The 13316-nt window shown below is 38.0% G+C and overlaps 1 protein-coding gene across 13 annotated transcripts in view; it reads right to left on the bottom strand.

Moving 5' to 3' along the window:
• Positions 1 to 1956: 1956 nt before the first annotated feature.
• Positions 1957 to 13316, bottom strand: part of DAW1 (dynein assembly factor with WD repeats 1) — a 58241-nt gene continuing 46881 nt past the window's right edge. For 4 of the 13 annotated variants that reach the window (XM_074010381.1, XM_074010382.1, XM_074010383.1 and 1 more), the window contains exons 8-9: positions 7282 to 7358; positions 4402 to 4774 (exon numbers count right to left, since the gene is read on the bottom strand). In XM_074010381.1, the coding sequence (XP_073866482.1) occupies positions 4547 to 4774; positions 7282 to 7358 (305 nt within the window). In that variant the 3' untranslated portion in view covers positions 4402 to 4546. Of the gene's footprint in view, positions 2375 to 4401; positions 4775 to 7281; positions 7359 to 10537; positions 11806 to 13316 lie in introns of those variants that run through there. The other 9 variants (XM_045367821.3, XM_045367819.3, XM_065526195.2 and 6 more) reach the window with 6 other exon arrangements.

Genomic DNA, 13316 nt, shown 5'->3' with positions numbered 1-13316 from the left:
TATGGCAGGTATAGCCTTACAAAATGTACTTCTTAAATAATTAGACTTGAGAGTCAAAATTACTCCTTGATCTATAGGCTACAGAATGAATGTTGTGTTAGCAAGCATGAAAACAAAACTAATCCTCTCGTTCAACTCCAACAGAGCTCTTGGATGACCAGGTGAATTGTCAATGAGCAGTAATATTTTTGGGAAAAAAAATCTTTTTTATTTCTGAGCAGTGGGTCTCAACAGTAGACTTAAAATATTCAGTAAACTATGATAAAAACAGAAGTGCTGTCATCTAGGCTTTGTTTTTCCATTTACAGGGCACAGACAGAGTTCATTTAACCTAATTCTTAAGGGCCTTAGGATTTCAGAAATGGTAAATGAGGACTGCCTCAACTAAAGTCACCAATTGTCTTATCCCCTAGCAAGAGAATCAGCCCTATCCTTTAAAGCTTTGAAGTGAGGCACTGACCTCTCCTCTCTAGCTATGAAAGTCTTAAATGGCATTTTGTTCTAATGAAAGGATATTTCATTTACATTGAAACTCTTTTATTTAATGTAGCCACTTTCATTAATGATCTTAGCTAGACCTTCTGGATAACTTTCTACAGCATTTGCTGCTCACCTTGCACTTTTATATATGGAAGCAGTTCCTTAAACTTCATGTACCAACCTCTGCTAGCTTCAAACTTTGCTTCTGTACCTTCCTCATCTCTCTAAAACCAACATCACCACCTAATATCCAGATGCCCTTGGCAAATTCCTTAACTTCTCAGGGACTCAGTTTCCTCATTTTTAAATCAGGGCTTGTATCTACTTTGTAACCGTTGCCAGGAAGATTAAATGAGATGTTCTACATGAAGTGGTTGGGCACTACTGGCACATGGTAAGCACTCAGCCATACTGGTATTATTCGCATTATTAAGAAAATGAGTTCTAGAACACGTTCTGGGGATCTGCTGTAAACCACAATACCCATAGTTGACAATAAAGTATTATACACCTTGAAATATGCTAAAAGGATAGAGCTCATGTAAAGCGCTCATACCAATAAACAACAAAAAACACAAAACAACACAAGGAAATAGTTGAAGATGATGAGTATATTTAGTACCTTGATTTTGATGATGGTGTCATATATGTTCAAACTCATGAAAATGTATACATTAAATATATGCAATATTTTATATATTGATTATATATCAATGAAGCTCTTTTTGAAAAATAATTTTATAAGATTTTCAGGCATTCTCTTGCTTCAGATTCAGGCTTTATTAATGCTTGTGCTTTTCTTTTAACGTTAATTTTAATATGCATTTGGGTACTTTTACATAAACCAAGCTTTTAAAAAACATTTTAAAATATTTCAGCAGTACTAAGGTTGGTATTTGATCATTTTCTCTCATGCTTCAATCGTTTTCCACCCAGATTGTATTTATTTATTTATTTATTTATTTATTTATTTATTTAATGTGTGTGTAAGACGGCATCTCGCTCTGTCACCCAGCCTGGAGTGTAGTGGCACGATTTCGGCTCACTGCAACCTCTGCCTCCTGGGTTCAAGCGATTCTCCTGCCCCAGTCTTCTGAGTAGCTGGGACCACAGGCCCCCACCGCCACGCCCGCCTAATTTTTTTTTTTTTTTTTTTTTTTTTTTTTTTTTTTTTTTTTTGGTAGAGATGGAGTTTCACCCTGTTGGCCAGGCTGGTCTCGAACTCCTGACCTCAAGTGATCCACCTGCCTCGGCCTCCCAAGGCACTGGGATTACAGGTGTGGGCCACGGCACCTGGCCCCACCCAGATTTTCAAATGCAATAGTCTGAATATTCTGTTTAACTTTTCCTTAGAAATAAACCTGCCAACATTTTTTTCAATGTATCAATACAGAACAGAAGATATTTGCTATTAAATAAGATCCACATTATTTCCCTTACTTCACCCTAAAAAAATACATCATAAATACAAATGTACAAGGAATTTCCTCCAAAGACTTTATTCAACAGAAATTATAACAATAGGCTTCAAAGTAAAATCCAGGAGACACGTTGTTAAGTTACTCTGGTTTCCTTTTTCAGTATCATAATGCTTTTAAAAAACAAACACAATGGAAATAACTGGTGGCATTAGCCAAACATTACGCTGTGTCCTGCCATCTCCATCAAATAATAATATTGGAGTGGCATAACTTTGTCATGTTTAATGGTCATATCCGTGAAATAAAGGACAGTTGTATAAATAGTTGACTTGTAGAAAAAGAGAAAGCGTAAGAAATATTAAAGGAGCAGCTGTCTGGGAAGTTCCAGTTCTGGATTACCATTGCTAGCAAGTTTGCTCACTGACCAGCTTCCTTCAGTCAACGCCATATCCTACAGGTATTATCCTTGCTGCCTAATAAAACAGATTTCACAGAGTTATTTTTTTCTTCATTTCATTCACCTCATTCTCTCTTTCTACAAGTTGACCTTTTCTGGGCCATCGGTAATTAGCAATGTGCTAAATGGACTAGGTTCTCCGCGCCTAACTGCAGAGTCTCTGAGCAGCTCAGGCACCTTTGAAGTAGTGATTTTTTTTTTTTTTCCCACGATACCAGCTAGTTGTAAATTAAGCAGGTACACATCCTGCTTACTTACACTGGCAAGATTCATGGCTTCTTAGAATGGGAGAGAACTTGGGAATGCAGCCACCTCAGCCATCTCCTCTGCTGTCCCCTCAAACATCACCACCCAGTGGAAAGTAACTTTGAATATCTCCAGGTTTGGGTGATAAGCTTAGGAGGAGGCAGGACATACCACCATTCAAAATTTTAGGGGAGTTTTCTCATCATCAGTGGGCACTACTGGTTTTCTCACCTTCAGGGACTAGGCACATAACATCAGTATAAGAAGTGTGAGTGCCTTAGGAACTAGGAAAGCGTATAAAAACCGTATCTCACAAAATGACACTTCATGTTTTAAAAAATGTAAAGACCATGCCAGCTACTTTTCTGCCGTTTTCTTTGTGAATCTAAACCCAGCCTCAGGCAGCCCACTACAAAATGCCTGCAGTTAATCACGCTGGCGTCCACCCAGAAAATAGAGTAGACTCTTTCAAATAAAGTGATTGCTCTGTCGATGGCAAGAGAGAAGTGTCACCCCGTTCTAATAGGCTCTGTTGTCTAGTGAGCCAACGTTAAGCACTTTGGTGCTTTGGGATACACTAAATTACTCAGTGGCATCTTAGAAGCACTCAGGAATGTATGTGCCGGCACCAAAGCAAGGCACAACAACAAAATTTCTTTTGCTAAACCCTCCAGGGTCCTCTGTGAAAACTGGCTGAGAGAAGAGGTACTGCAGAGCCAGCCTCACATGAGGCCATGTGGACTAGGAAAGGCTGGTCTTCCTTCTCTCACTCCCTGCAGGAGCGCCCTGTGCCCTCCATCATTGCCCCTCACCTCTTTTCTCATCAAGGAGAAGGATTTGATATTGTGTTGACAACAAAAATCTATGGCTTATTTTCCCAGTGTTTTTGAAGTACCTACATTTTAGTTAACACTTGAAAATCATAAGCCCGAAGATTTTGAAGATCATAAGCCCTGTGATTTTGGAAACTGTCCATGATTAAGTAGACTGGGGAGGCATTCTAATTGGTAAGGGGAGATAATTCTCAGCACTCCTGAAGTTACCTGACTAGGAAACCACCTAATTAGCCAATATGTAAAGCCAACCTTGGGCCTGTGGCATTTAACTTATTAGACCAGTAATTTTTAAATTTGCTCAACACAATGAGAATCACTGGTACTTAGGCAGATCCGGTCTTTCGTGCTCACTTAGGGCACCCTACTCCACACCACTGTGCCACCCGTTCCCTGCCAAGGCCTCCCCTCGAGCCACTGCACTAACATGATGTCATTTTTCTCCCCCTTCCACAATCTAAGCTACCCTTTTCTTATGAAAAGTTGCTAATATTATTAATTCACCATAAACTGTTAATGGTTGAAAAATGGTTAATACATGTTCTTTTCCCCCCAAACATTAGTGCTTTAGCAGGGGAGAAAACAACTCTGCTCAAAGAATAAATCTCTAATGGGCTGTAAAGCCAACTAGGGAGAATTTTGATCCTGACTTGTTTTGGTTATTAACACTTACTGCCATAAACTGAATTTTTTTCTTGAGACAGGGTCTTACTCTGTCACCCAGACTGGAGTACAGTGGCATGATAATAGCTCATCGAAGCCTCCAACTTCTTGGCTCAAGTGCTCCTCCAGCCTCAGCCTCCTGAGCAGCTGGGACTATAGGTGCATGCCACCATGCCCAGCTAATGCTCTATTTTTTGTAGAGACAGGGTCTCAGTATGTTGCCCTCACTTAGTAACCAGTAAGGTTACTAAATCTAGATAAATTATTACCTTATCTAGAGCAAATAAAATTCAAAGTTCACAAAGCCTTACTATAGTCAATGGCAGAGCTCACTCCTGCAGGTCCTCATAAAACTAAAATTAAATAATGAAAATATGAGGGCAGGCCAAGATGAGCTAGTGACTATAGAAAAGAGGTAGGGAATGGGGATGAACTCCTGTTAGTATTCAGCTTGGAAACTCTAACAGCCAATCAAGAAAAAATGAGTCTATGGTGTTGATGTCTTCCATACCTGTAATGACTATGTTGCCTTTATAGTTGAAAGTACATGAAAAGATTTCATCAGTGTGCCCCTCAAGAACCTGGAGGCACTGGCCAGTCTGAGCATCCCAGATTCTAGCCGTTTTGTCAGAGCTGCCAGTTAGAAGACGGTTCCCTTGAGGGTTGAAAGAAATCTGCAAAAAAGAAAGAAAAATGATCACGGCTTTGTGTAATGGTTTCAAACACATTTCTTATCAGCAAAAAGAGGACATTACTAAGCACATGTCACCTTCCTAGTCTGGTATTTATTCTTGCATAGAACAATTTCTTCATGATGGAAAAAAAATATTGCAGGGATTAATACATGGAAATTAAAATCCAGAGAGAAAATTTAATTGCCTACTCCACACATTTTTAAGCATAAAGACCAAAGCATCCATATAATTTGAGTATTCCCCACCCAGCCTCTTTCCAAAGATGCATGATGCCCTTCTCCATGCAAAGACGCAGGGCCCTGGTGTGAATGAACACACAAGTCAGGATCCTTCATAGCCAAACCCTGGTGTTGTCTTTGTAGTCAAAAGCACACAGATCCAGGCGGGGGGTGGTGGCTCAGGCCTGTAATCCCAGCACTTTGGGAGGCCAAGTCAGGTGGATCACCTGAAGTCAGGAGTTCAAGACTGCCTGACCAACATGGCGAAACCCCATCTCTACTAAAAACACAAAAATTAGCCGGGTGTGGTGGCGCACACCTATAATTCCAGCTACTGAGGAGGCTGAGGCAGCAGAATCGCTTGAACCCGGGAGGTGGAGGTTGAAGTGAGCCGAGATCATGCCACTGCACTCCAGCCTGGGTGACAGAGCAAGACTCCGTCTCAAAAAAAGAATAATAATAAATTAAAATAAATAAAAAACAAAAAAGCACACAGATCCTTCTCTAATCTGTGCCACAGAATAAGTGAATGTTAGAACCTACAAGAAAGGAAATTCTCATCTACTGCTACCCCAAGTATAGCATTTTCCATAAATAACCTTCTGTGCCTCCCATGTGCCAGGTGTTGCCAGTTGGTATCTGAGTGACCATCAGAGGAACCTGTTAGTCCTGCATTCCTTTGGGCATCATGCTTACATCCCTCTCTAATCACCAGAAGACAGTGATTCGGGCCATCTCGTCAATGACTGAAGGTTTGAGGAGGGCAGTGCCATTTCTGTTTTTATCACTGTGTTACTAGTGGCTGTGCAATGCCCAGCATAGTGTACACTCTCTAAAAACGTTTGCTGAATGACTGAATACTTTAGCTTTGCACCCCATAGAAATGCCCTTACCAGATGCCAATTCAATAGTATGTTCACTTAAAAAGCATAACATTTAATAAAATAGCACTAGAGAATTCTTTATAGTCACTCATTCATGAAAATAGATGTTTACTTGTGGAGGGGACACACCAGATGTATCAATAGCTACCTAGTCAGACACTCAGAAACGTGGGCCAGGCTTCCTCCTCGTCCTGCCTCCCACACCCACACCCCACTTTTCCATCCCCTCCTGCCATCCATAAGCCTCCCAGCTTATGAAGAGGCCATAGTCTGCATGCCCTGCAGACCTCCACTGACCAGCCAGAGGGCAATGATCACCAGCTGCAGGTGCAGAGGCAGAAGAGCCGAGAGCACAGCATGGGGCAGAGTTCCAGGGTCTAGATGGAGCCTTCAGAAACCTAAAATCATCAAGCTGATATTTTACAAAGCAGGAACACAGCTGATCTCAGACAGGGAACCAAGGGATTGGGCTGAGCTGGGAGGTGAGAGCCACCAAGTCCTAGTCTACTCTACGAAGTTCTGATGACACATCTGAACTTCAGATCACTGACTAGGTGGGCCTGCTCTGTGAATGATCTTTTGGGGGAAGTTTATACAAATCCTAAGATACAGCTTTGTAGTTTCAAAGTGGATAATTTTATATTTTAGTTGTTACGTATTTCCAGGAACTACTTCCTCAATTGCATCTAACTTACAGAACACTTCACATTTGCTGCACAGCATATTTTTTGCACAACATAAACTTCTGTGTTTATTGGAACCAGGAAAAGCACTTTACACGCTCCTTAAATTGCTGTATTAAGTATTTTCAGCTAACTAAATCTTTTGCTGAGAGTGGAAGAGAATGTTGCTCCATACTTTTTAAGAGGTTTTAGAAATCATTATTATGCTAAGTTTGAGGGCACAGTTAAAAATAAAGTCTTTAGGTGAGTGATTTCTAGAAAAAAAAAAAGAGACAATTGAACAAATTTTAGTACTTCAGTTCCAGTAGACCTATTCATAATAAGCATGCGCTTTTTGCTTTTTTAATTTGAGATAGGGTCTTGCTCTGTCACCCAAGCTGGAATGCAGTGGTGCAATCACATCTCACTACAGCCTTGACTTCCTGGGCTCAAGCAATCGTCCTGCCTCAGCCTCCAGAGTAGGTGGGACTACAGATGTGTGACACCACGCGCAGCTGACTTTTTTTGTTTTGTTTTTTTTTTTTTTGTAGAGATGTGGTATCCTTATGTTGCCCAGGTTGGTCTTGAACTCCTGGCCTCAAGCAATCTTCTCACCTCTTCTTCTCAAAGTGCTGGGATTATAGGTATGAGGCACTGCACCCACGCCCTGCTCTTTATTTTTTGAAAGTAAATAAACTCCTCCAAATGAGAAAGCAACTCACCTTTGAAATTTCACCTTCATGGCCTTCCAGTTTGGCAATGCATTTTCTTGTGGCAGCACTGAAAATTCTTGCTGTTCCTTTTTGAGAGGGGTAGGGATATATATAAATTCATCTTAAATACAGAACTTTGGATAAAAGACCCTGCATTGTATAAATATCTATCCCCCGACACACGAGCTCTGTGCTAAGTTCATCTTCTTGCCAATGGTAAGAGCTGGATACTTAATACTCTAAATGCCTGCTGGTGCCACTGCAGGAGAGGGCAAGAGGGAGCTCCCTGGTAGCCCTGAGCTTATTAGAAGAAATGATGTATTCTAAGGTAGAAAAGAGAGCAAGAAACAGGAATCCAGAAAGAAAAACCTTTAAGAGAAAAAGAGGAATTAGAGCAAGTTTCAAGAGGCAAGTGATGAAATAAGCAGCAAGCCCAGCATGATACACTAGGTGTGAGTCTGAGTTTCTGCAAGGTGCACAAGGAACATCCCAAGAAGAAGCATCAGCTGCTACTCAACAGGTAAAAAACAGGCTTCAAAAACTCTTTTCCACAGAAAAACCTAATCGAACACTTTGTTCCTGCTCTGCCTCCAGTAACCAAAAGTGCCAAGCCTATAGTAGCCATTCAATAAATAGCTGTAGGATGGATGGATGAATGGATGGATGGACGATGGACGGATGATGGATGGATGGATGGATGGATGGATGGATGGATGGATGGATGGATGGATGGATGATGGATGAATGGATGGAGAAATGGATGGAGTAAGTACTATGGACATTTCCTTATAAGTAAAGGATGAATAAGTTAAATAAATAAGTACTGAAAGAGAAAAACATGAGTAGTAACATTTTTGTTAGAAGAAAATTTATAATTTGCCTTGCCAGATGAAGACTGCTTTTTAAAATCTCTAATTATAGCTTTACATAGTAGTAAAATATAGCAAGGATACAAAATTGTAGGTACTTGATTTGCATCCAGAGAAAAGTAAAATACTGTAATAAATTTTTTACTTGCCTTTCTGACAATGTCAACTTCATGAGGAAGTACAAAAATGATAAAACTTGCTATTTTAGAATTAATGTAATTTAAAAACATATAACTTGAAATTCAGTTGGACATTTCAAAAGCCTCAAAGGGAAGTGACCAATTTGGTTTCAGAGTCAATAACATGAAAGAGAATGTCCTGCATAGATCTACACTTTAAATTTTATAAAACTATATTTCTAAACTTCAGAAAACTCAGAAATAATATGGCCTGAAACACTGTAATTTTTTTACAGATAGGGATACAACTAAAGAAACAAAAAAAATCAGCCTTCAGAATAATTCCAATGAAGAAGAAAAAATAGATAGATAGATAGATAGATAGATAGATAGATAGATAGATAGATAGATAGATAGACAGACAGATAGATAGATACATAGATAGATGTTGCTGCATGGGTAACTATTAGATGAGATCTAAATTTTAAGAAGGGAATTAGGAGCAAAGACCAGAGATAAATAAAAAAAGATCATTGTAAACATCAAGACTTCCTAGAAAGACTTCTCATTCCTAGAATGAGAAGAAGTTTACAAAGCATGCAAAAGGGAAAAAAAAAAGAGAGAGAGAGAGAGAGAGAGAGAGAGATTTTCAAAGTAATGTTTTATCAGACAAGGAAAGAATAGAATCATGGCCAGAGCAAATACCAGATTATATAGAAAATAAAACTAGAATTGAGCTTGATTTTATTCTCATTCACCCTAAGAATCCTGATTCTTTAATTCTACCTTTTTTATCCCCCCTTAGTGTGAACCAACTTCTAACATTCTATACAGTCAAACATTCCATATAATCTAGCATTCTATGTAAGATATGAGTATGGTGTTACATATTGTCTGCCTCTCCCTTCACAATGTAACTCCATGAAGGCAGGGATCCCTATCTCTTTTGTTCACTCAACTATCCTATATTCCTAAAACAATTCTGGCACAAAGTAGATATTTTGATACATATTGTTGAGGAAATTATTTCTATCAATAATGATATTTAAAATGAGAGGGGTGGATTAATTACACTTAAGGTATGGTTATTAAAAGCCAGGATCTGTGAGAAGATAAAAAAAAGTAAATAGTTATTTAAAACAATTAAATTCTCCAGCCTCAGGATGTTTACATTCTAGGGTATAAGGAAGACTTATATCTATCAGCAAGGGATCACCTTTGAAATGTCCTAGCGAGTAAGACGGCAAGCATGCAAATGTAATTTTGAAGGAGACAATGAAATACTGTGTAATTACAATAAATCACCAATAAAATTCTACACCTGATTATAACATAAAGGATATGTGACTGCTTAAAAGTATGTTAGTCACAAGGTGTTTCCATTTTTGCCAGAATTTTTGTATCCAAAAATGTCATTGCAGCCATAAAAAAGAATGAGTTCATGTCCTTTGCAGAGACATGGATGAAGCTGGAAGCCATTATTCTCAGCAGACTAACACAGGAACAGAAAACCAAACACTGCATGTTCTCACTCATAAGTGGTAGGTGAATAATGAGAATACATGGACACAGGGAGGGGAATATCACACACCAGGGTCTGTCTGGGGGTAGGGGCAAGAGGAGAAAGGGGAGAGAAAGCATTAGGACAAATACCTAATATACGCAGGGCTTAAAACCTAGGATTGATAGGTGCAGCAAACCACCATGGCACATGTATACCCATGTAACAAACCTGCACATTCTGCACATGTATTCTAGAACTTAAATTTAAAAATAAATAAATAAATAAAAATAAAAACCTTGCTCATAACCCCTCAGCCAGCAAATCACATATCTAAGTTCTGCAACTCCAAGTTTGTCTATCCAGCAAATATTGACCTTTATAAGAGATTCTGAGGCATACAGGGAATGTAGTTATACAATCATTATATTGAATAAAAGAGAAGAACTGCTGTCTAAAAAAAATTTCTTATAAGTACTTTTTAAAAATGTTTGGTTTTGACAAATAAAAATTATATATATTCAAATTGTACAACATGATGATTTTATATACAAATATATTGTGTAATGACATCAAAATTGAGTTAATTAGCACATCCACCACCACCCATGCTATACTTGAGACCCCAGAACCTGTTCCTCTTGTAATCTAAGTTTGTGCCCTTTGACCAACATCTCCCCATTTTTCCCACCCCTTGACACCTACTAGTCACCCTCCTACTCTATCTTCATGAGTTCAACTTTTTTAGACTCCACGTCAAAGTACATCATACAGTGTTTTGTCCTTTTGTGTCTGGTTTATTTCACTTAAATCCTCCAGGTTCATCCATATTGTCACAAACGGCAATGTTCTTTTATGGTGAAAATAAAAGTATGTATATATATATCACATTTATTTATCCATTTATCTGTCAATGAACACTTTGGTTGTTCCCATATCTTGGCTATACTACAAAGCTATAGTAATCAAAATAGTACTGGCATAAAAACAGACACATAGACCAATAGAAAGCCTAAAAATAAACTCACACATATATGGTCAACTAATCTTTAACAAAGGCATCAAAAATACACAATGGAGAAAGAAAAATCTCTTTAATAAATGGTGCTAGCAAAATTGGTTATCCACATGCTGAAGAATATTACACTATTTACAAAAATTAACCCTAAATAAATTAAAGACAAACACAAGATATGAAACTGTATAACTTCTAGAAGACAATATAAAAGGCAGCTTGACAATGGTCTTGGCAATGACTTTTTGGACATGACACCAAAAGCACAGGCAACAAAAGCAAAAATAAACAAGTGGGACCACATGAAAGTAAAGGCTACTGCACAGCCAAGAAAATAATTTTAAAAATGAAAAGGCAACCCATGAAATGGGAGAAAATGTTTGTAAATCACATATGTGATAAAGGGTTAACATCCTAAATGTAGTTCACACAACACAATAGCAAAAAATAAAAATGGGCAAAGAACCTGAATAGATTTTTCCAAAGAAGACATATTAATGGCCAACAGGTACATATGAAAAGGTGCTCCTTTCACTAATCACTAGAGAAATGCATATCAAAACCACAATGAAATATCACCTGCACTTAGGATGGTTATTGTCAAAAAGACAAGAGATTTTAAAATGTTAGCAAACGTGTAGAGAAAAAGAAACCCTTGAATGTTGCTAGTGGGAATGCTAATTGATACAGCCATTATGGAAAACAGTATGAAGGCTCCTCAAAAAAAATTAAAATAGAGCTACCATACAATCCAGCAATCCCTCTACTGGGTACATATCCAAAGAAAATAAAATCAGTAACTTGAAGAGGTATCTGCACCCTCATGCTCATTGCAGTATTAGTCACAGTAGCCAAGATATAAAAACAACTTAAATTGTCCATTAGTGAATGGATGAACTTCCAGAATCTCTTAAATGGCTGTCAAGGAGTTTATGCAGACATGATGTCGAGTCACCACATGTAGTCATCAGAGGAATCGGAAGAATCAGAGGAATGTAGTCATCAGAGGAATCAGACAGAAATATGTGCCTGTCAAAGAGACGATAGTATAGACACAATGTATTCTCATATATGATTGCCAAGCAATGACATGATCATAATTCAGCATGACACATATCACAGGGGGTGACACAGATATAATGTAGTGTCATATGTGGTCAACACAGATGTAGACATAGAGTAATGTCATGCATGGCCATGAGGGAGATGACACAGACATAGCTTAGTGTCACATGTGGTAAGAGAGATGACATAAATGTACTGTAGGGTCAAATGTGGTTATCAAGGAGATAATGCAGATATAGTGTAGTGTCATACATTGTTGACAAGGAGATTATACAGACATAGGTCAGAATTACGGAGCTGACACATACACAGTATAGCATCATACATGATCATCAATAAGATGATCCGGATGTATAGTAGTACCTACACAGGAGTCCGAAGGTTAATGCAGACATGCTGTACATCACGTAAGGATTTAAAGGAGATAATGCAGACATAGTATAGCCTGAGGTGTGATCATTGTCAAGTTCAAGTAGATGAAAAAGACATAGTGTAGCATCACATATGATCATCAAGAAAATAATGGAGACATCGTGTAAGGTCATATGTGGACTATAAAAGATGATACCCAAATAACATAGTATACATGGCCATCATGGATATGACACATGTCCATGATTATCATGTGTAATTGTCCAGAAGATGATGCAGAATAGTATGGTACTCTATAAGGTTATCAAGGAGATGACAGAGAAATAGTATAGCATCATACTTGGTTTTCAAGTAGATGACATGCACATTGACATTCATAATATGTGACTATCAAAGAGAACAACCTTGGTTTAAACATCATACATAGTTATCAAAGAGATAATGCAGTCATAACAGCATAATATGTACTTCTCAAGCAGATTTTGCACATATACTGTGGCACCATATATAGTTGTCAAGGTGATAACACAGATATCTTGCAGCCTCAAATACTGTCATCAGTGAGATTACTCATAATATCATGCATAGTTATTTTAAAATTGATGTAAACGTAGTACAAATTCATGTATTGCTGTTAAAAACAATGCAGACATGGTATGTAACCATAAGTGGTTGTCAAGTAATAATTACATATTAGATATAGTGTAGCAGTATATTATTTTCAGGGTAATAGTCATATAGGGTCTCAGTAAGACAACGAAGACATAATGTTGCATCATACATGGTTGTCAGGGAAATCACAAAGGTTTAAATGTCACAGATGTTTATTAGAAATATGTGACTGATAAAATAGCTATAGTGAAAATATGCAGAAATAATATATAATCATATGTAACTTTCAAGGTGATGGCACAAACATTGTAGCATTATAAACTGTCCTAAATGAGATGAACTACAGCATAATATCATAAAGAGTTTTCAAGGACATGATATAGACAACAGTATAACATTGCATGTGGTTATCAAGAAGAGGAAGTAGATATAGTGTAGCATTATATATGGCTATTAAGGATATGACACATAAGATAGCATTGCATATGGTT

The sequence above is a fragment of the Macaca fascicularis genome, chromosome 12 (genome assembly GCF_037993035.2).
Source record: "Macaca fascicularis isolate 582-1 chromosome 12, T2T-MFA8v1.1".
In the NCBI taxonomy this organism is placed as follows: Eukaryota; Metazoa; Chordata; class Mammalia; order Primates; family Cercopithecidae; genus Macaca; species Macaca fascicularis.
Note: the sequence above shows the minus strand (reverse complement) of the source record. Positions and strands in the feature narration are given on the sequence as shown.